The 22614-nt window shown below is 34.9% G+C and overlaps 1 protein-coding gene across 1 annotated transcript in view; it reads right to left on the bottom strand.

Annotated features, from left to right (window-relative positions):
* Positions 1 to 22614, bottom strand: part of ZFC3H1 (zinc finger C3H1-type containing) — a 51466-nt gene that overhangs the window by 23222 nt on the left and 5630 nt on the right. Inside the window, exons 2-12 of the mRNA XM_045872954.3 lie at positions 21775 to 22191; positions 14104 to 14168; positions 11800 to 11998; positions 11337 to 11560; positions 9808 to 9931; positions 7778 to 7875; positions 6218 to 6427; positions 5864 to 6028; positions 4644 to 4781; positions 3918 to 4039; positions 3185 to 3334 (exon numbers count right to left, since the gene is read on the bottom strand). Of these exons, the coding sequence (XP_045728910.1) occupies positions 3185 to 3334; positions 3918 to 4039; positions 4644 to 4781; positions 5864 to 6028; positions 6218 to 6427; positions 7778 to 7875; positions 9808 to 9931; positions 11337 to 11560; positions 11800 to 11998; positions 14104 to 14168; positions 21775 to 22191 (1912 nt within the window). The remainder of the gene's footprint in view (positions 1 to 3184; positions 3335 to 3917; positions 4040 to 4643; positions 4782 to 5863; positions 6029 to 6217; positions 6428 to 7777; positions 7876 to 9807; positions 9932 to 11336; positions 11561 to 11799; positions 11999 to 14103; positions 14169 to 21774; positions 22192 to 22614) is intronic.

Genomic DNA, 22614 nt, shown 5'->3' with positions numbered 1-22614 from the left:
ATTACATTTTGCAAAAGCAACTATGGGTCTGATCGTTTTCTTAAAAAATCATTTAAGTCTGAGTAATTTGAATTAGTTGAAAAATCACTACTAGGTATGACTGACTCTGACCATACAGGACTCCTGAAAGATGAGGACTCAGGATGGAAAACTGCTATGTTTAACATCATTTATAATGCTCTTAATATACACACAAATAAACATCTGATAAACATAATCAAGCACACTTACAAAACTCTAACTCATTTTATCTAAAGCAAGTCAAGCAAGGGGAAAAGGAAGTCTAAATTTCTAAACAATATACAGAAGTAAAGTTTGGAAATGAGAATAAAAACAGGACAAAAACGTAAATTTATGGGTAGAAATTTTCATTTTCTCAACTACTAAATATTATGGTTAAAAAAATGAAGGCTCTTCCCCAGAAGCTATCATATTTCAACAGTCACAACAATTGACATCTAGAAGGAATCATAAAGACAGAGAATATGTGGGCACCTGGGTGGCTCAGTTGGTTGGGCGACTGCCTTCGGCTCAGGTCATGATCCTGGAGTCCCTGGATCGAGTCCCACATCGGGCTCCCTGCTCGGCAGGGAGTCTGCTTCTCCCTCTGACCCTCCCCCCTCTCATGTGCTCTCTCTCATTCTCTCTGTCTCAAATAAATAAATAAAATCTTTAAAAAAAAAAAAAAAAGACAGAGAATATGTGACAGAATGGGGAAGAGAAAGACAAAGAATTTTTTAAAACCTTTTCACTTTTTATTGAAGCTACTAAATAAATGGAACCTAAATGAATTTTAAAACATATACCATACCATTTCTTATTGATAATTCTGGAGATTCACAGTCACCACAGCATTTCATTTCTGAAGCACATTTCTCAAATCTTTAATATCAGTAATGTCTTAGCATTACTGTGTATCATACAGTTTGGCTAGCAGCAGGTTTTCTTTCTTAGTGCATAAAATAATGGCATACTTTAGACGTAATAAAATGCTGAAGACATTTATAAAGACTATTTTTAAATGTATTTTATTTTGTTCAGAATACTTAATATCTCCAATGTCTTGTTCAGAAATGGAGAAGAGAACATACTTCTGTTTACTTATAAAAAATTTACATAGTCGCTAAGTCCTTGAGCTATCTATGGTGCCTTACCAAAACACTCCAAATAACATTGTTTTTCATGATTCAAAAAAATAAAGAGTACCAAGGTGGTTGTAAATTTCTACTTTTTCCCTTCGTTAATTAACTATAGGTGGATGAACTTTTGAAGCTTGTTTAAAAACCATTAAATTATTTATATATTGCTAATGATTTTTTTTTTTAAAGATTTTATTTATTTATTTGAGAGAGAGAATGAGATAGAGAGAGAGAGCATGAGAGGGGGGAGGGTCAGAGGGAGAAGCAGACTCCCTGCTGAGCAGGGATCCCGATGCGGAACTCGATCCCGGGACTCCAGGATCATGACCTGAGCCGAAGGCAGTCGCTTAACCAACTGAGCCACCCAGGCGCCCACTGCTAATGATTTTTAACATTAAGAGTTAATTCATCACTGCAATCAATTTTTACAGTCAAGCTTTGAAGTTTAAGAATTAGTTAATTAATAAAAACAGAATAAGGAAAGTCTTACCATCCTTGAACAGAACCTCCCCCTTACATATTACATAGTGCCCCCTTACAGGGGGACTATCAGAACAAAACTCACAAGTGTTGATGTTAACCAAAGCTATTTTGTTCTTCACTAACTAATGATTTCAAGGTATGTGGAGTGAAAAAGATGTATAGCCATAATCGAATATAATCATTTCTATCAAATATATGCTAATGGTCCTCATCACAAGAAAAAAATCTGTTAACTATATATGGGGACAGATGTTACTAAACTTACTGTGGTGATCATTTCATAATATACATAAATACCATATCATGTTATACACCTGAAACTAATATATATCAATTATACCTCAATAAAATAACTTCCCCAAATATGCTAATGAATTCTATGATGTTCATTTTGAGGTTATATATTTTCAAAATTTTAAAGCACCACTCAACACAGTAATTTCACAGAACATGTAAGTTTAGGATTGTAACTTTAATATTCACACATTCATAATAACACCATATTTGATTATGTGTCTTTTTTTTTTTTTTAAGATTTTATTTATTTGACAGAGAGAGATACAGCGAGAGGAGGAACACAAGCAGGGGGAGCGGGAGAGGGAGAGCAGGCCTCCAGCAGAGCAGGAAGCCCCATGCAGGGCTTGATCCCAGGACCCTGGGACCACGACCTGAGCCGAAGGCAGACGCTTAACGACTAAGCCACCCAGGCGCCCCCTTGACTATGTGTCTTATTGAACAGACTGGGTAATGACTATTTCCAACAATCAGGCCCACCTTTTTTTTTTTTTTTTTTAAAGATTTTATTTATTTGACAGAGAGAGACACAGTGAGAAAGGGAACACAAGCAGGGGGAGTGGGACAGGGAGAAGCAGGCTTCCCGCGGGGCAGGGAGGCAGATGCGGGGCTCGATCCCAGGACCCTGGGATCATGCATGACCTGAGCCAAAGGCAGACGCTTAACGATTGAGCCACCCAGGCACCCCAATCAAGCCTACTTTTAACAACAATATGCTTTCAATAAAGGTATTTCAAAAAGATGTCCAAATTTTAAAGAAAATCCCAAACAAGGAGTTTCATAAATGTTTTTAGCAATGAATAAGCCATGTATATATCTGAAGGGAAACAAATCTCCTTTGAAGTCTTGCTATTTTTATTTATTTATTTATTTTAAATATTTTATTTATTTATTTGACAGAGTGAGACACAGCGAGAGAGGGAACACAAGCAGGGGGAGTGGGAGAGGGAGAAGCAGGCTTCCCGCCGAGCAGGGAGCCCGATATGGAGCTCGATCCCAGGACCCTGGGATCATGACCTGAGCCAAAGGCAGATGCCTAACGACTGAGCCACCCAGGTGCCCTTGATACTTTTATTTAAACATTAATACTATTACTTTATGTAAATGTGCAATTCAATAAAATGACAGTCTTCTATAGTTTTACCAAGTATGAAAGAATCTGTAATCATACAGTATACCTGTTACTGACGTACAACCACAAAAATATATCATCCTAATACGGGAACATTTAAACAAGTATCAGAATTTAATCAGATAAAAAGGCTCACCTATGTTTTTTAAGTTTTGCTTCTGCATCTGTAACCTGCTTAGTAACCATTGCTATTCTGCCAATCCCATCAATTTCCACATCAGAGTTTGCTGGGGATGATGAACTGGTCTTCAGCTGATCTGATTTAATCAAACGCTGTTTCTCTCGACTAAAATAATCAATAAAAGTAGATGAATTATACCAAAGAATAAACCAAAATTATTTATCTTTAAAGATCTATCCTATTTCATAAAATAAAAATATTAATCATACTAATAATGATGACCAATATGCATGACCAAGCTGGCATTCAAAGTTGATTGTCTGCACAGACTAAGTATAGAGTTGTCAAATCACTATGTTTTACACCTGAAACTAGTGCAACATTGTGTGTCAACTACACTTTAAAAGAAGAAGAATATTGCTGATTCTACGAAGTATTTTTTCAGCTTTAATGAGGTATAGTTGACAAATAAAATTATATGTTTAAAGTGTAAAAAAGTTGACAGTGTAGTTCTCCTTTATAATAGCTTTCATCTTTTTCCAAGCTGTTTATATCTCAGTGCATCACTGTATTCAAGTCTATACATGATCATCTGGCTCCCCCTACTGTGAGTTATAAAAACATGAACTCTGCATCTTGGGTAAAATCAGCACCACTCATTTCCCAATGCCAATAAACTGTATAAAGACTAAGTTAAGTATTGAAATAGCACATACCTTTAGAGTTAATTACAAAAAATGCCACTTACTTGGCAATCTCTTCCTTTAACAATCTATATTCAATCTTCTTTTCTTCAGGCAAAGCTTCAGGTGTTCGCATGGGATCATTTTCTTTTTCAGATTTTGGAGGTACTTTTGGTTTTGAAGCTTGCTAGAAAACAGTTGAAGTCAACCAGATCAACAGCTTCCAATAGTCCCACACCGAGATTTATATTTTACATCGCAACCCAGTGCACATTTATGTATTTAGAAATAACTTCATAATTATTTTCTATTTCTTTTCTTAAAACAATGCAGCCTGTTAACCACAACTTAACTGTATGATCCACTAAGCTCTACGGTTTTAAAATAATCGAACTAAATCATATGTAACCAACATATGTACAGTAAAAATAGGGGTAAAAGTTGTATTTAGGTTATGTAGTTTAATAAAAACTGTTTTCTGGTAATATGATAGAATTTTCAAAGCAATAAATTTCCTTAGTACAGAGGACAATTATCCACTCAGTTTTTACTATTTTGAAAAAAGGACTAGTCAATTGGAAAAAAATAGATTTTTAATAGTTAAATCTAATTAAATTTATACATTCTTCATTATGTAAAGTCCTAAATAACACAAATACTTAAAATATTTCCACAATTCAATATATTAAAAATCTAGACCTCTAAGGTCTAATTTTCAGGAAGGAAAAAAAAAAAGCTTTAATCACTATCAATAAATTATCTTTCTTTTCATTTTTCATTACTGCACTTACCTCAGCAGTTCGTCTTGCTTCTTTAATCATGGACTCCAATCCACCAAAAACACTATTTGTTGACTTGGAAGCCTCTCCATCAGACTCACTGTCATCTGAATCATTCAGTGTTACAACCACTGACTTATGCTTTGGGAGCTGAAAAGATATTTGTTACTTTTGACGACAAAAGTAACTATTCTTTACTTGGCTCTACCTCCATTAGATGTGTGTGGCCTTGGACAAGTCATTTAACCTCTTGAATTTCAATTCCTAAAAATAATGGACTCCAAGTAGACAGTCTATGGTTTGTTATGGTTATGCTGCATAATTAACTTTGTCCCACTTCACCAATACTGGTTATTTGCCCACCACATATTCTACATTTTCAGTCTTTCGAGACACTACTATGATCACCTTTCTCATTAAGTTTTATTTTCTCCAAATTTCTTTTGAGGGCAGAGGGAGAGGGAGAAAGACTCTTAAGCAGGCACTCTATCCCACAACCCTGAGATTACAACCTGACCCGAAACCAGGAGTCGGATGCCTAATCGACTGAGGCACCCCATTTTCTCCAACTTTCTGTAAGAACCATAATGTTACCTAAATTAGCTATCTTACAACCAAACAAAAAATTAATAACTCTACATAGTTATTGACAAAACATTTTGGCTTTTGTGGTTAATATAGAGAGGGTAAGTGGCCAAAATGGGTTTACCTAACAGAGGCAAGATTTCAACTTGGCTTTGCTCCAGTTATTTTACTTCAAAGCCATTGGAAAACAAGGTAAAAAGAAATTGTCATTGCAATCTCTTTAATGGACATCTGTAAACATCATAAATAAATCCTGCCATTACAGTATAGTCAATAAGTGGAAAAATATGAGCAAAACATAAAACAATGATGGGAGAAATAAAAAACATACATACAATCTGCTAAAAGTAACTCTAGAACAAGGAAAATCTGAATGGACCATTTATATAGAAAAAACTGAAAAAAAAATGGCAAAGGAAATAATGAAAATAATGCTTCTCCAAAAACATTATCACTGAACTTTACTAGTTTTCAAGTGTAGAAACTGCTCCCATTTCACTATAATAAAAAATAATAAATTTTTACTTATATATGAATATATGTACATATACAAATAAACTAGGAGTTAGGGAATAAGACAGCAAAATTTCATAAAAATTTCTCACAAACTGTTTAACAGTAGGATTAAATACATTGCTTGTTTTTACCGAGATCACAGTTCGTGGAAGACGAGGTCCTCTGTGAAACTTTGGATTCTGTATCCTAGGCTGAGATACCGTATTAATACTGACTATAGACAGATTGCTTCTTGGCACAGGCTGTGAATTGTTCAGAACTGGAGGTGAAGGTGGATCACTATTACTGGACGTTTCCTAAATAAGGAAAAGAGAAATATGAAACATTTTTAAATAAAAAGAAATTTCTGTCATCTTGAAAAATCTTGAGTAAATTAGCTTCAGACTTAATCACAACTTTACTGAAAAGCCCAATGAATCCCAGAGAAAAGCAAAGCTAAAACTACGGTCAAGAGCACCACCTAGAGGTTCAGGCACCTAAATTACCTCTGGCTTAAAAGCTCTTTTATTTGCAAGAGATTTAAGTAGCTCTTCTCGAAGCAGCATTTCTTCCTCCTCTTCCTCATCTGCAAAAGGTGGTTTTGGAGGCTGTTCTGGATCTTCAGGTGGGAGAGGTGGTAAAGGTGGTAGAGGAGGTAGAGGTTCAAGAGAAACACACAAGCCTTCCACATAAGGCTGGCTCAAAGGTGGCAAAGACTAGTTATTTTTAAAAGAGAAGAAATAATTACAGCGCAAATTTTACAAATTTCAAATATCTCTAGAGCAACATTAAATTTAAAAAGGTAAACTTTAGTTTATTACTTTAGTTGTAAGCATAAGTGAACTAAGTGTCCTGTAATATCTTAAAACTAAATCAAATATTCAACCATGAAAAAAACACAATTTTTGCAATTAAAAAATCAACAATATTTGAAACATCTAATTTGTGAACTTTAAGGTAATTACATAAACTTCTCCATTCCCTTTCTTATTTTCATTCAGTATTCCAAAAGACAGAAATCAAAGTTTACGGGGTTCCTCCTCTAGATGACTACCTGAAAACAAGTGAAGATATTGAAAACCAAGAATATATGATAGATATTTAAGTAAAAAACAAAAATTAGGCACCAAAGGGATTCTGGAAATAGTCCTGAGTATCTCAAGAACTGTCAAGAAGAATCTCTTAAATGCTTGTGTGATGGCTTCTTATATTTATAAAGAAAACTAAATTTATACAAATCTCTGAGTTTGGATTTATTTTTGTTTCAAAGAACTGCCAGAATTTCCCTGGCATTTAGTTCATCCATTCTCCATTTCCCAAAAGGAAACATTTCAAGAAAGAAGAAAAAAAAAGTTTCCTCTCACTCTGTGCTCTAATATTCCCCTCACCTTACTTAAGCTTCCAAGGAGGACATCAGATGTCCACCTAGGAAGTGTGAAATGGCTGAGAGATCCAACTTGGTCTGTAGGTTCTTTCAATCTAGAAATAACTTCAGAACTTTTACTTTATGATTCCCCCACTTCCTTTTTTCTTTTTCTTTTTTTTTTTTTTTAAATGAGGGCCTGGCAGTTCTTTTAAAAGGAAGCTGGAAAAAAAATAAACTGAATTCTACATACAACATTCTTTAGCTGAAATTTCAAATTAAAAATAACTGTATTCATCAAAAGAGAAGAAAGGGAAGGACTCATTTCTGAAAGTATCCTAATGCACTTAAATCCCAACTGCCAAAGAAAATAATGCAAAACAGTAGATAATCTTATTCTGCTTTGGAATAAATTTTTGGAGTAGCTACTAGCTGAGAAGGAAAAAGGAAACATGCTAAGTACTGAAAGAAAGTACACACGAGATTAAAAATTAGCTATGAAAAAAATCTCCCAAATGGACAGCCTGCCAATACATAATTAACTATTTATTCTACAGGTTTCATAGCTATCGATTTTGATAAACAATTCTAATTTAAGCTCTCTTCAAACATTAACTACTTTTAGTTACATGCCAGTTTTTCAAAACAAATTAGAAAAGACAACAGAATAATTTTCTTAAAAATCACATCAAATCTCACTTACAGAAACCTGAGGTGGCGGAGGCAAAGAAATAGATGGTGCTGGAGAAAAATACCCCAGCGAACATTCAGAGAAGAATGGTGGTTGCACCGGTGAAGGGGCTGTAAAAAATTTTTTTGTTAAGAGTTTACAAACAAATATACTTTGAAAGGAATAAATTAAGATTATGATATGTTTGAAGAAATACAAATACATCTAAGCAGAGTACAAATTAATATCGTTAATCTCCATAAGACCTCCCCACCTATTCAATACTGTCCTTTATCATCGTAAAGTCAGCCTTCCAACTTCAGTTGACAATTAGTGCCTTAAAACTCTCTTTGTTCACTCTTCACTCATCTCACAGGAAACAGAGCAGGAAAGACAAGAAACACACTTTTTTTTTTTACAAACATATTTTTTAAGGAATAATAAAACAAATTCCCCTCAATCTGCTAAAGTGTCCTAACCAGAAGACAAACAAAAAACAAACCAGTAATGTCGTAATTCCATTCCTCCCTTTATGTGGAATGAAAAAATGAACTACTTAAGTTGTATAGAAAGCGAAAAGTAGGAATGAAAAGAACTACCTACTGCTGTATTTAATCAATTAAATGTACACTTTGTCACATTTAATAATTCTGAAATAGTTACAATCAATGCATCTGAATTAAACTGTTAGCATTTTTTTCTTCCCTGGTAGCAGATAAAAATAATTGTGCATTTTACCTTCAGTGGTTTCTTACGAGTCAGTGAAGTATGGCAGATTCAAAGACTACTCTTGCTACCCAGTAACTATATAACCTCAGGGAAAAACTAATGCTTCTTCTTTATCCCAGCTGTCTCACAAGTCAATATGGCTATTACCCACATGATTTATACGGTTGACTTGTGACCAAGTGATACCATTTGAAAATACATTGGCCTTTAGATCATTTTACTTCTTAAAAATAATACCTGTAGTGAATATAGCAAAAAGCTACAATTTGACAAAGCTGAATAAAGAGTACATTCTCCATTAATTTTTTACAAAATTCTTTTGAAAGCATAGTTCATAAAATTATTTTATAGAAATAAAAAGTATTAATAATACTGTCAATAGTTGGAAATGGCAATGAATTATCTTGAAGAACCTGGAAGTAAGAGAACTTAATACTGACCAAAGAGAGTTAAATTTTGAAATCAAAACATAATATGAAATTATCAAACATAAGCCTAAAAACAATAACCAAAAAATAAGCACTTTTGGTAAACATTACCCAAATCATATAGATTTTTCTTTGTTTCTGTCTAGACACACTAAAGTTAAGATTCTCATTTTTATCTGTTCTGACAATATGACCATAGGGAGAAATACACTGATGATATGATCTTTCAAGTTAAGTATTCCAGTTCCTAGAATGCCAACTGCATTCAGTTATCTGCCTCAGCTATAATTAAAACTTATGTTTTAATTAGTGAGAAAATAGGTCTCCCACAGAATCACCCCTGAATATCAACTAAAGCAAGGCTCTAGCCCTCAAGAAGAGTCACATCCTAGAGTATGCAATCTAATTGAAGTACTGCCCTGACCAGTTCTAACCAGCCTCTACTGAATGCCACTAATAGTACCACTTACCATCTCCAAATTCCTACAAAGTAACATCACCGGAAGGAGAAAGGAAGCCCAAAAACAAGAAAGATTTTTTTTTTTTTAACTAAAGCAGAAATTATCTACGATATAAAGATAAGAGATCCAAAGTTTATTTTTTTTATTTAAAAGCAGTGCTCTCACTTTCCCCACAATCATTTTTTAGATCAAACAGTTAATAGCAGAGTTTAAACACTGCCTGTTTATTTAAATGTTATCTAGAAAGAAAGACCTGAAAGAAAGGTTTATATTATATATTTGAGGTTTGCTCTCAAAGTACTCCACTAAATGTCTATAGTTACACAATTCACCAGCAAACATCACTTTCATTACACATTTCTTTCAAGCTTTTGGGTCGCTTTATGATCATTTTCCATTTATGAAAATTTGTGAATATGTGAATGTTTCAAGTTTTGGCTCATACCTGGAGAATTGGTTTCACTATCTGTATCCATAGCAACTTCTTCATAGTTATCATATTGATAAATGCCTCCTCCACTATCAGTAGGTTGCTTATCTAAGGATCGTCTTAGGTCAGGATCTGAAGACTAATAACACAAGATATTTTTCAGTTTCAAAGCATTTTCTGTCTTAGTCTATTCTTAGGCTAGAAATTATGAAACAATTGACAGTTGTCCTCTGGGGAGTATCAAAAATCATATTCCTCTGTAAAGTAAGATGACACCAAATTCAAGTTTTATGTCATCAAGAGTATATTTTAGGGGCACCTGGGTGCCTCAGTTGGTTGAGCATCTGACTCTTGGTTTCAGCTCAGGTCATGATTTCCTGGTTGTGGGATCGAGCCCCATGTCGGGCTCTGTGCTCAGTGCAGAGTCTGCTTCATATTCTCTCTCCCTCTCCTTTCCCTTACTCACTCTCTCTCTCTCTCAAATAAATAAAAATCTTAAAAAAAAAAAAAGACTATATTTTATGAGACTGACGTGCTGCCCACTGCACCAATAGGGCCGCTAAAGACTGTATTTTAAAGCAATTTAAAAAATCCAGTAACATCTTAGTTATGAATACACTGATGACAGCTGAAAACTAGGAATTCTTAGGTGATGTGTTTGTGTGTAGTTTTTTTGTATTTCTTATAATGCTTCACTCACAAAGACAGTTCATAGCTAACAAAACCTATCCAGATTGATAAGAGTAATGTGCAAACACAATACTTTTCTCTTAAAAAAGATTCTAACAAAGTACTTTTTAGAAGTTCAAAGTATATTTATGAATTCCTTGCTTAAGCAAACCTAGTTCCTGACTCCCGACAATTAAAAGAGCTCTTACTCTTTAACAACCCTCTCTTCTTCGATAGTTCATTCACAAGTATAATTTCAAACCTCAAAATCCTGAAATTTATCACTGATAATATATCACTAGATCAATATTAAATCTCCAGTTTACTGCCTGACACCATCCATAAAAAACAATGACAATCATTATCAATACTTCACTTAGTTAAGGTTCACAAATGCTAAATAACTAACTAAAATAGCCACAAGCACTAAGGCTATGATGATTTAACTTTCTTTAAAATAGTCCAGGCCAATTAGTCATGACACACTTTCAATTCTACAATACTAAACAAATGTTAAAAAAAAAAAAAAAAACTAATGAAATTCTGCCCTTATACTTAGGGTATGGCCATTTTTACGATAAGTCCTCACTAATTTAGTAATTCTACTTTCTTCTAAATAGATAAAGATAAAAAAGCCATAAGCAGGCTTTGCTAACCATAACTTTTATCTTTCATTTTTTCTATTTCTAATATCTACAATAGAAAACTCATTTTCAATTATAACCAACCTTCCCTTCTCCCCCAAAACGTTGTAACAAGTTCTATCAAACACAAGCACTCTGTACTTTTTCTTAGTGGACTGTATTTATGAAATAAGATAATAAGGACACTTAAATTTGAATAATGTTTTGATTTTATATTTTTACACTCTTTACCTTACTTCTTGATCTCCTCTTTCCACCAACCAGTTTCATGAATCGATTGTACTGCTCTTCCTGATTTGAGAGATCTCGAATTTTTCTGATTTCTTCTTCTCTTTTCCTTCTCTCTTCTTCTTCAGCTTGTTTCCTCTGATCCTCTTCTTTCTGTCTTTCCTGTTCTTTTTGTTGTTGTAGTTTCTTCCATGCTTTTGTTTGCTGCTTCCTTAATGCCTGTTTAGCTTTAAATAAAAATACAGAAACATCAGTATTGGCTAGAATTTTCTAGATAAAAGAAAACAGTTTTATAATTTATTTTCATTATCATTAAATCAAATATCCAGCTGCTCTTCCAAGTTTTGTTTATATAGGGCTGTCCCCCATTCAGGGCCCTATAATTCCCAAGCTCAAAACTTTCTCAATTAAAATCTTAAAACTATATTGATATAGGAAATAAAAAAAATTTAACAGAAATGATCACCTGTAGTGCTAACTTTCTTGGCTGAATGTGTTTTTGTACTGGTTTTAGGTTTTTGCTGTACAGTTTTTGTCTTAGTCAACTTTTCTTTGCTTTCTTTCATCACCTGCTGTTCTTTTTGTTGCCATTTTTTACTAGCTGACTGAAGAGCCAAAAGACGAAGCTGTAGTTCAGACAGTTCCTCTTCATCTTCACCAAGTTTCTTTAAAAAAAGAAATAGTTATAACTTTTTAGTTCTATTATTTGACCTTAAACATTTCACCAAGTCAAACCCTTCCAGGGATCAGAATTTAGAGTTAGTTGTAAAGCAAATATTTAAATGGCAATATAAGTAAAGTAAGGAAACTAAAATACTTACCACAGCCCTACACCCTAATCCAATCCCTATGATATAGACAGAAGATCAACCTGTGGAGGGTGTGTGTGCATATGTAAATTGAAGGGTTAGAGGGGATGAGTGTAACTGATGGAATAGGATGATCCAAAGGGAAGTTAAGGGTCAGAGATCAGCATTTAACTGAGCTTCCCAAACAAGAAAGTAAAAATCTGATGACAACAAATGCAAGAAAAATTCAATCCAGGAGAGATCAAAAATGAAGAATGAAGCAGTTCCATAAACATGTGATTTACTAGTTTTACAAGTAACACAGAGAACAGGTACACTGAATGTCAAGACTGAAATTTGCAAACTTTTAAAAAAATACACATTTTATAATTCTTTAGATTTACTTATATTTGAACATTACATGACCTAAAACTACAGATACTTATCTGAATATTTAAAATATTTTGAACACCCAAGATTTTTCTTCAGGGAAGCTAAGAGGAAAATAGGTTAAGAGTGAATGTTTGAGGGCGCCTGGGTGGCTCAGTTGGTTAAGCGACTGCCTTCGGCTCAGGTCATGATCCTGGAGTCCCGGGATCGAGTCCCACATCGGGCTCCCTGCTCGGCAGGGAGTCTGCTTCTCCCTCTGACCCTCCCCCCTCTCATGTGCTCTCTCTCATTCTCTCTGTCTCAAATAAATAAATAAAATCTTAAAAAAAAAAAAAAAAAAAGAGTGAATGTTTGAGGGGCACCTGGGTAGCTCAGTTGGGTAAGCATCTGCCCTCGACTCAGGTCATGATCTCAGGGTCCTGAGATCGAGCCCCTGCCCCTGCATCAGGCTCCCTGCTCAGCGGGGAGTCTGCTTCTCCCTCTCCTTCTGCCACTCCCCCTGCTTGTGCTCTCTCTCTCTCTCTGAAGTAAATAAAATCTTAACCAAAAAAAGAGTGCATGTTAGAAAGCTTTTTTCCAATTGAAATATCCTCTTAATTTTTTCACTCTTTTTAAGATAATTTTAAAAATCTATTCTCTACTTTTTAGCTAAAATATAATTGAAAATGTCAGGCAAACTAAGCACAGATTCTTAATTGGAGTACATGGATATGGTGGGGAGAGACGTATTAGGAGTCCTCTGGCCTCCCCATCCTTTGAAATTAAATGCAAAATTGTTTTTCTTTTATGTGCATGTATAGAGAAGGAGGCAATCAAAAGAGACTAAGACTCAAAAAAGGGTAAGGCCCACTTACCTATTAACTTTTGCTTATACGTGAATTACAATCACATTTTGTCTAATATTCAATTAAATTACTTAACTCCTAAGCATAAAGAAAACAGTGGGTCCTTCCTACTGGTTTCACTTTACTATGAACTATTATAAATGCCTAACTGAATTGCCACCATGTATTTCACTACTTCAGTTTATCCAAACCAGGACATAGATAGCCTTTCCACTGTTGGGAAATATATATAACAAATGAGCTGAAAAAATTATTTTTTTAACTCTAAAAAATACTTCAATTAAATTCAATTTAACTGAACCCAGCACAAAGATACTGAAGGACATCTCTCCAGATTTTCTTTATTATTAATTTCACCTGTTTCTTTTTTTTTTTTAAAGATTTTATTTATTTATTTATTTGACAGGGAGAGAGAGAGAGAGCACAAGTAGGCAGAGCAGCAGGCAGAGGGAGAGGGAGAAGCAGGCTCCCTGCTGAACAGAGAGCCCGATGTAGGGCTCGATCCCAGGACCCTGGGATCATGACCTGAGCCGAAGGCAGATGCTTAACCGACTGAGCCACCCAGGCGCCCCTCTCTCCAGATTTTCTTATCTTTGAGGCTTATGTCCAAATGGAGGTAATGATGAAAGAAATGGTGTAAAGGAAATGAGTGGAAAGCAAGACAGAATCTCCTTTCAAAGGAACAGAGCAAAGCAGTATAAGAATCAGTCTTACAGAGACACCCAGTCCCAAAAAGCAGGATCTTACCTTTTCAGATAGAATGTCTGAGGCACTAATTCTTCTTGTTAAATTTTGTTCTTTATCTTCTAATCCTTTAAAATAAAACAGCATACTTTGAATACTCTGAAAAACAGCTACCATCATTATAAAATAAAATGCGTACGATATTCGGTAGTAATTATTTTAAGGAGTCTCTCATTTTCACAATCTCTGACCGAGAAGGAAAGAATGCTATTAGAATGAAAATCTGACCAAACTTTTCGTATCAGCCTCATTTCTGAAAATTATCAGGCAAAATGATTCAAAATATTAAATAAGTTAAAACTGTACTCTGATAAAATGACTTATGAACTAAAATTATTTCACTAACAGAATTTACATTAAGCTGGCAGTACCTTATGAGCACAAAGCTACCTTAAAAACAAGTACAAACCATAAATTTCAAACTATAAATCTAACTTTACACAAAGTTTATAAAAGCAGGTAATTATTTAATTCACCAAACATGTAGTTAGGCACTGTCCTACCACTGTTACGGGTCTCTACAATACAATTATTTCAATTCTGACTCAATACTTCCAAGATGAAAATTGGTTTTGTGCAGTCATGCAGTATTTGTACAATTATTATCCAGAATTCTAAACTGAGCTAAAGACAATCATCAGGACATAGGTGGTAGTTAAAACCATATAATTAAGAACACCCTTGGAAAATGGAACACAGAGGACATCAACAGTTAAGAAATTACAAAGGAAAACTATTAAGAAGAAAATCAGAAGGCTATAAGAAATTCCAGATGTGTATGGTACTACTGAAACCCCAAAATTTCACATTTATCAAGAAAAACATCTCTGAATATAGTAGATATGTCTACTCCCTATAGAATATTCTCAACATTGTGGCCTGAATGGTCCTTTAAGAATATAAAATAAATTATTACTAGTCCTTTGTTCAAGACCCTGTAGTAGCTCACATTTCATTTAGAATAAAAAACAAAATTCTTATGAGGCTCTACATGATCTATCCCAACCCATCATCTCTGACCTCTTCTCTCCCACTATTCAGCACCCCCACTCTCTTTTCTTTAGTGGCACAGGCCTCCCTATTATTACCCAAATATGCCAGGTACCCTTCTGCCTTAACAGTAGTTACTCTAGTTCATTGATTCTCAAACTTTACCAGGTATTAGAATCAACAAGAAGGTTTGTTAAATATAGATTGTTGGGCCCCATCTCCAGTTTCCAATTCAGCAGATCTAGGATAGGGTCTGGGCATTTGCATTTTTTTTTTATTTTTTTATTTTTTAAAGATTTTATTTATTCATTTGACAGAGAGAGACACAGCAAGAGAGGGAACACAAGCAGGGGGAGTGGGAGAGGGAGAAGCAGGCTCCCCGTGGAGCAGGGAGCCCGATGCAGAGCTGGATCCCAGGACCCTGGGATCATGACCTGAGCCGAAGGCAGTGAGACGCTTAATGACTGAGCCACCCAGGTGCCCCCATTTTTAAAAATTTTTTAAAGATTTTTATTTAGGGCGCCTGGGTGACTCAGACGGTTAAGCATCTGCCTTTGGCTCAGCTCATGATCCCAGGATCCTGGGATCGAACCCCACATGGGGCTCCTGGCTCAGCGGGGAGTCTGCTTCTCCCTCTCCCTCTCCCTCTGCCTCTCCCCTTGCTCATGCTCTCTATCTCTGTGTCTCAAATGAATAAATAAAATCTTAAAAAAATTAAAAATAAGTAAATAAATAAAAGATTTTTATTTATTTGAGAGAGCGAGAGAGAGAGCACGAGTGGGGTGAGGGGCAGAGGGAGAAACAGACTCCCCACAGAGCAGGGAGAGGCCCACAGAGCAGGGAGAGGGATGCGAGGCTTTATCCCCCAACTCTGGGATCATGATGTGAGCCCAAGGCAGCTGCTTAAGGGACTGAGCCACCCAGGCACCCCAACATTTGCATTTCTATCAAGTTCCCAGGTAATGCTGGTCCAAGGACCAAAGTTAGAAAATCACTGCTCTAGCTATTTATTATCTGCCTAGAAAGCTCTTCCCTGATATCCATTTGGCTATCCCCTCATGGTCTTCAAAGCCCTTGTTTAAATCTCATCTTCAAATTCAGGCCTCTCCTGATCACTCATTAATACTGCAATCTATACCTGCCATCCCCCTACTTACCCTGCTATACTTTTTCCATAACTGTTACTTACGAATCATATTTATTCTTCCCCCTTTCTAAAACACAAGCCCATGAAGGCATAAATGACTATTTTGTTCATGGAGAGATTTCCAAGGGCCTGGAATAAAGTGCTCAAATTTTGAATGAATGGAAGAATGAAATAAAAAAATGAAGGAAAATTAAAAATAATTTTGTAATTACATCAAAGTAACTGCCCTGACTAGTTTCAGTAAAGAGTAGAAAAGCAGACTGCATTGGATTGAGAGGTAAAGTGAAGAAGGCTAGCCTTTCAAGGAATCTGGTTGAAAAGACGGAAGTTAAGGGAGAATACAGAATGGGGAAGAGAGTGATTACATTTTGGGGAGGAAAATGCAAGTATGTTTATACTAAGAATCCCTTAAGAGAAAGTGGTTAAAGATGAATCAAAATAAACAACAGATGGAGCAAGGTCCCAGAGAAGGTAGAAGTCAGAGCCAGGAATACAGGTTAAAACAAAGTGGCCATAAACAAAAATGAAATGAAGTGAAAATCAATATAGATATAATTTTACAGTCAGAAAGTGAGAAGTTGAAAGGTGAGTGAGATCACCTGAAACAGGAGGCACACCCATAGGCTGTTCTGAACAATAAGAACAAAGCTGAGTGAAAAGCCTGAAAAAAATAATAAAGGTTTAGAAGAGTTGTTGAGGGAAATGGAAAAGCAGTTGATCACTAACAACTTAAAAGCTTGATGGCAGAGCTGAGAGTCTTGCTGATGACTGGGGAAGGTGGGACAGTGGGGGGTGGAGAGGATGCATATGAAGAAACTAATCAATATAATTTATTCAGATAAATTTTAGCTTTTCTGGTTTTTCTCCAATTCCTCTTCCACACTGCAGTCAGTTACTTTTCTAAAACAGACATCCGATAACATCATTTTCCTATTTAAAAATATCTGATGGCCCACCTGACGTTTAAGAAAATCTAAATTCCTTAGTCAAGACATTCAAGGCTCTCTGCAATCTGACTTCAATCTATCCTTTTATAAATTTATAACCAACTGCTCCAAGAAACATACCATATATCCTGCACTGCACCCATTTTATTTTATTATTATGTTATGTTAATCACCATACATTATATCATTAGTTTTTGATGTAGTGTTCCATGATTCGTTTGCGTATAACACCCAGTGCTCCATGCAGAACATGCCCTCTTTAATACCCATCACTAGGCTAACCCATCCCCCCACTCCTCCCCTCTAGAACCCTCAGTTTGTTTTTCAGACTGCACCCATTTTAGATCAATCTGAATTATCCTTTAAAAGTTCTCTGTGCTTTTTATCTGCTCATTTGGTTCCTTCTTACTTCCCAAGTCCAAAGACTCATTTTTTGAGACACCTATCAAAGATTTCCATCACTATGAAAACTTTCTAAACCCAAGTAGACATATTTGATCCTTCCCCTGTATCGCTGTAGGCTTTCATACATAACTCTTACTATACTCTGTAATAGTTATTTGTGTGTTTTTTCTATCCCACTGAATTATACATTTTGAAACTGCCTGCCTGGAATCATGGTGCTAAACTGAAGAAGAAAAAAACATGTCCCTGAGAATATGTAACCAAAATCAGTCACCACTCAGGTTTGCAACCCAATTTACACATGGGTGGTTTTGAAAACTTCGAATATAAAGTGCTCCCAGAGCAAAAGTCTACTCAGGTGCCTGGGCAGTGGCAAAAGCAAACACTCTCCTGGAAGTTCACCTTTGTCCCAGGCCTCAAAAAATCCTACCAAAAAAACGGAAACAAAAATGACTACCTTAAGAAACAAAAAAGAAAGATGAGAAAAAAAAAGAAAATCACTAAGCATTCAAGAATAGAAGGTACCAAAAATGGGAACCAGAAATGAGACCCATAAAAAACCTAGATACTGGAAATTAGCAGACAAAGGAAAGAAACAAACTAAAGCAAACCCATAGTTAACATACTTATTTGAAAAATAAGCAGAAAAATCTAAAAAGAATGACCAAAGTAATTTGAAAAAAAAAAAGTAAAAATGAAATACTAAAATAAAAACTGTAACTGTATTTAAAATTCAATAGGTGTTCTTAAGGCAAATCAGACACAGCTAAAGAGAGAATCCATGAACTGAGGGATGCATCAGAAGAAATTTTCCAGAATGTAGCACAGATTTACAAAGAGATGGAAACTTAAAAGAAATTAAGAGAAATGGAAGATAAAGTAAGATGATTTGATATACATATATAGAGAATTCCAGAAAAGAAAGAGAATGGGAAAATATTTAAGAGAGAATGACAATTTTTCAGAATCAATGAAAACAAGAAGCACAACAAATCCCAAGCCGAATAAAAAGAAATCACAATCAACACATTATAAACTACAGAATATCAGAGACAAAAATAGGATTTTCAAAGCAAGCAGAGAAAGAAGATAAATTGCCTTCAAATTAGAAACTATTAAGACTGATAGCTGACTTTTCAAAATCAATAATGGAAGCCAGAAAATATCTTCAATATGTTGAGAATATAATTAGCCAATCTAGAATTTCAAACCTAGAAAATTATCTTTAAAAAAGGGCAAACAGAAATAAGTTTTCTATCCAGCAGACACATCCAAATTCTAAAAAATGTATTTTAAGCATAAATGATTCTAGACATAGAAGAGTGAGACAAGAAAGTGTTAAATATATGAGCAAAGCTAGGCAAATTACTGGCTTTTGTATATGGAGAGGGTAAAGACCTTGATTAATTTTAAACGTTGATAAGGAATTCATGTTACAATTCCGAAAGGAACCAATATGAGACAAGAAACTTAATACCTAACTTCCAAAGTAGTAAAAGGGGGAAAAAAAATTGTATGGGGGGGGGTCACAAAAGAGGCAAGAAAGAAAAACAACAAAAATCCAAATATCAGTAATAATGAAAAATGCAAATGGACTATATATTCTAGTAAAGGACAAACACTGTCAGACTAAGTTACAAAAGAAATCTAGTTCTATGCTATGTACAATAGATATTTGAGACATGAGAATATGGAAAGACTGAAAGAATGGAAAATGATATACAAGGCATATATACTTATCAAAAGAAGGATGGTGTGACTATTGGCATAAATCTTTCAGGTAGAAACATTACTAAAGATAAAGAAGGCCACGACGTAATAACGAGAATAATGGGTTAATTCCTCAGCCTCAAAGTATTTAAAACAAAAACTGAAAACCATAAATCCACCATCACAGTGGCTGATGTTAACAAACCTTTCAGTAATTAATCAAGCAGATCAAAAAATGAAGGAAAATGTGAACATAAAAAGCTTGATCTAACAATCCATATATTCCTTTCAAACACACATAGAATAGTTACAAAAAATCAATCGCATACAATAAAGCACATCTCTACAAATAAATACAACTATATCTATGGTCTCATTCTTTCTCTAATATTCTCTGACAATATGGTTGACTTAGAAATCAGTAACAAAAAATTTAAAGAACCATGTTTGAAAGTTAAGAAACACACTTCCAAATAAATAGCCTACAGGTCAAAGAAAAACAAAAATTAGAAAATATTTAGAAATGAGTGGGAAAAAATTATATTATCACAAACAGCTAAAGTAGAAATTTCATAACCCAAATTATTTTAATAGAAGAGAGGCTGAAAACTAACAAGTTGTTTTTTTTTAAGATTTTATTTATTTATATGACAGAGACAGAGACAGTGAGAGAGGGAACACAAGCAGGGGAGAGTAGGAGAGGGAGAAGCAGGCCTCCCGCTAAACAGGGAGCCAGATGTGGGCTCGATCCCAAGACCCTGGGATCATGACCTGAACCGAAGGTAGACGCTTAACGACTGAGCCGCCCAGGCACCCCAAAACTAACAAGTTTTAAAAGCTATGGGCTTATTTCTAGGGAAATTTTAAAACAGGGGGATATAACTGATAAATGCTACAAGTAATAGAAAAGTGAGGGGTTTTTTTTTTTTTTAGATTTATTTGAGAGAGAAAAAGATGGGAGACAGGGCGGGAGGGCAGAGGGAGAGGGAGAAACATGCCCCGCTGAGCAGGGAGCCTGACATGGGGCTCAATCCCAGGACCGAGATCCTGACTTGAGCCAAAAGCAGATGCTTAACCAACTGAGCCACCCAAGCACTCCAAAAAGTGAGATTCTTAAGAATAATTTTTTATAAACTTCACAACTTACAGGAAATGGACACATTACTAGAAAAATATAGTTTACCTAAACTGCCTTAACCAGAAATAAAAAGCATTAACAGTCAACAGTGTAAAACCTTCCCAGAAAAAACTCCATCCAGGCCCAGACACTTCCATCGATAAGACCTACCAAATATCCCAGGAACAATTCTAATCTTAATTTATTTCCACTCCCCAACTCATTTTGAGCATATCATAACCTTATACTAGAACTTGGCAAGGAAAAAGGGGTAAAAATTACAGGCTTTTAAACCCAGATGAAAATTCTAAATAAAACATTAGCAAACCTTTATTTATGAAGACTTTATAATTGCCCCAAACTGGAAGAATCCAAATATCCCTCAAATGGAAATGGATAAACAAACTGTACCATAACTATGCAATGGCACATTCAGCAATAAGAATGAACTAGATATATACAACCACACGGATGAATCTCAAATACTATGCTTACTAAATGAAAGAAGCTAGAATCAAAAGGCAATATGCTGCATGATTCCATTTATGACATTTTGGAAAAGGCAAAAACTATAGGGAAAGAAAACAATCAGTAGTTACCTGGTGGGCTGATTGTTGGGGGAGGAAGGAATTGATTGCAAAGGGGCATGTGAGAATCTGTGAGAGTTGACAAAACTCTTTATCTAATTGTGGTGCCTGGCAATGGTTACCCAACTGCCTGTATCTGTCAAAACTTAAAGAACTATACACTTTTTAAAAAGGGTAAATTTTACCGCATATAAATCATAAAAAGAGAAAAAGAAAAAAATTAACAAATCAAATCCATGATGTACAAAAATAACATATCATGAACTACCTGGATTTATCCCAAATATACAAGAGTGGTTTAACACTACAAAATTAACTAATATAATCTATTACACTAATAAATTAAAAGAGGAAAAATAAGATGTTTTTCTCAATAATGAAGAAAAAAGATGTGATAAACTTCAACATCCATTCATGCTGAAAATCTCAAACAAGGAATAGGGTGGAAAAACTTTTTATCCAATAAAGGATACCTTCAAAAAACCTAACATCATGTTAAAAGTAAATATCCAAAGCATTCCTTTAAGTTAGGAAACAAAGGTCCACTGATACACTTAGGTTAAAAATTGTATTAGAAGGCCAGAAAAGAAAGATCAGAATAAAACTAAACCTATCAATGCTGAATAATATGACTGTTTATGTAGAAAAGTGCAAAAAGAATTCACAGATAAAGTATTAAAATCATTTCAATGAAGCACACTACCAAAATAACTAGTTACCCCATAGAAAAAGAAGAATCTTAGTACTAAATGAAATTTTTAATTCCATTACCTTGACTAGGTTCAGTAGTGTCAGATTTCAGGGAAAGCTGTTTTGTTCCATCCTTAACTTTTTTCAACCGGTTCTTATCCCCTGGTAAAGTCAATTTTTGCCTGAGTGGTTTTAATTCAAATGCCTGAAACGTTTTGACCTGTGTTTTCTCCTCAGGAGCTACTTCTTTACTTGGGTCCTTAGTAATACTGACATTATCAGTGCTTGTTTGGTCCTCAAAGTTGAATGTTTTAGGATCTTCCTGCACATTCTCTTCTTTGCTACTCAAAGCTAGTTTTTCATCTTTATTGATGCATTCTAGTTCCAATTGTATCTGCTTATACTTCAAAAGTAAATCTTCAAAAGTTTCTTCCCCACAGTTTTCACTTTTTGATGAATAGTTTTGTTTTCTTGATGGAGATCTTCCAAAACTTTTGGCTGAACAGCATATTAAGGAAACCAGCTTCCAAAATTTTTCCAGTAAATTTAACAAAAACACATTAAGTTAAAGATGAATTGTCTCCCTTTTTAACTTGTTTTTCAAAAAAGATGAATTAGTATTTTTAATTACTAAATTACATTTAACATATGTGCTAATGCCCAATTCCACGATCTGCCCATATTTCAAATTTAACAAGTAACCATATAAAACAGTCCACTTAGAAAATCACTGGTGTCGGCTCCCTGCTTGGCAGGGAGTCTGCTTCTCCCTCTCCAACTCCCCCTGCTTGTGTTCCCTCTCTCGCTGTGTCTCTCTCTGTCAAATAAATAAATAAAATCTTTAAAAAAAAAAAAAGAAAGGGGCGCCTGGGTGGCTCAGTTGTTGAGCGTCTGCCTTCGGCTCAGGTCATGATCCCAGGG

This window comes from Mirounga angustirostris, unplaced genomic scaffold (genome assembly GCF_029215605.1).
Source record: "Mirounga angustirostris isolate CCGP_5_RB_7025 unplaced genomic scaffold, mMirAng1.0.hap1 SCAF_5, whole genome shotgun sequence".
Lineage (NCBI taxonomy): Eukaryota > Metazoa > Chordata > Mammalia > Carnivora > Phocidae > Mirounga > Mirounga angustirostris.
The sequence above is the reverse complement of the archived record's forward strand: the minus strand, read 5'-3'. Positions and strand labels throughout refer to the sequence as shown.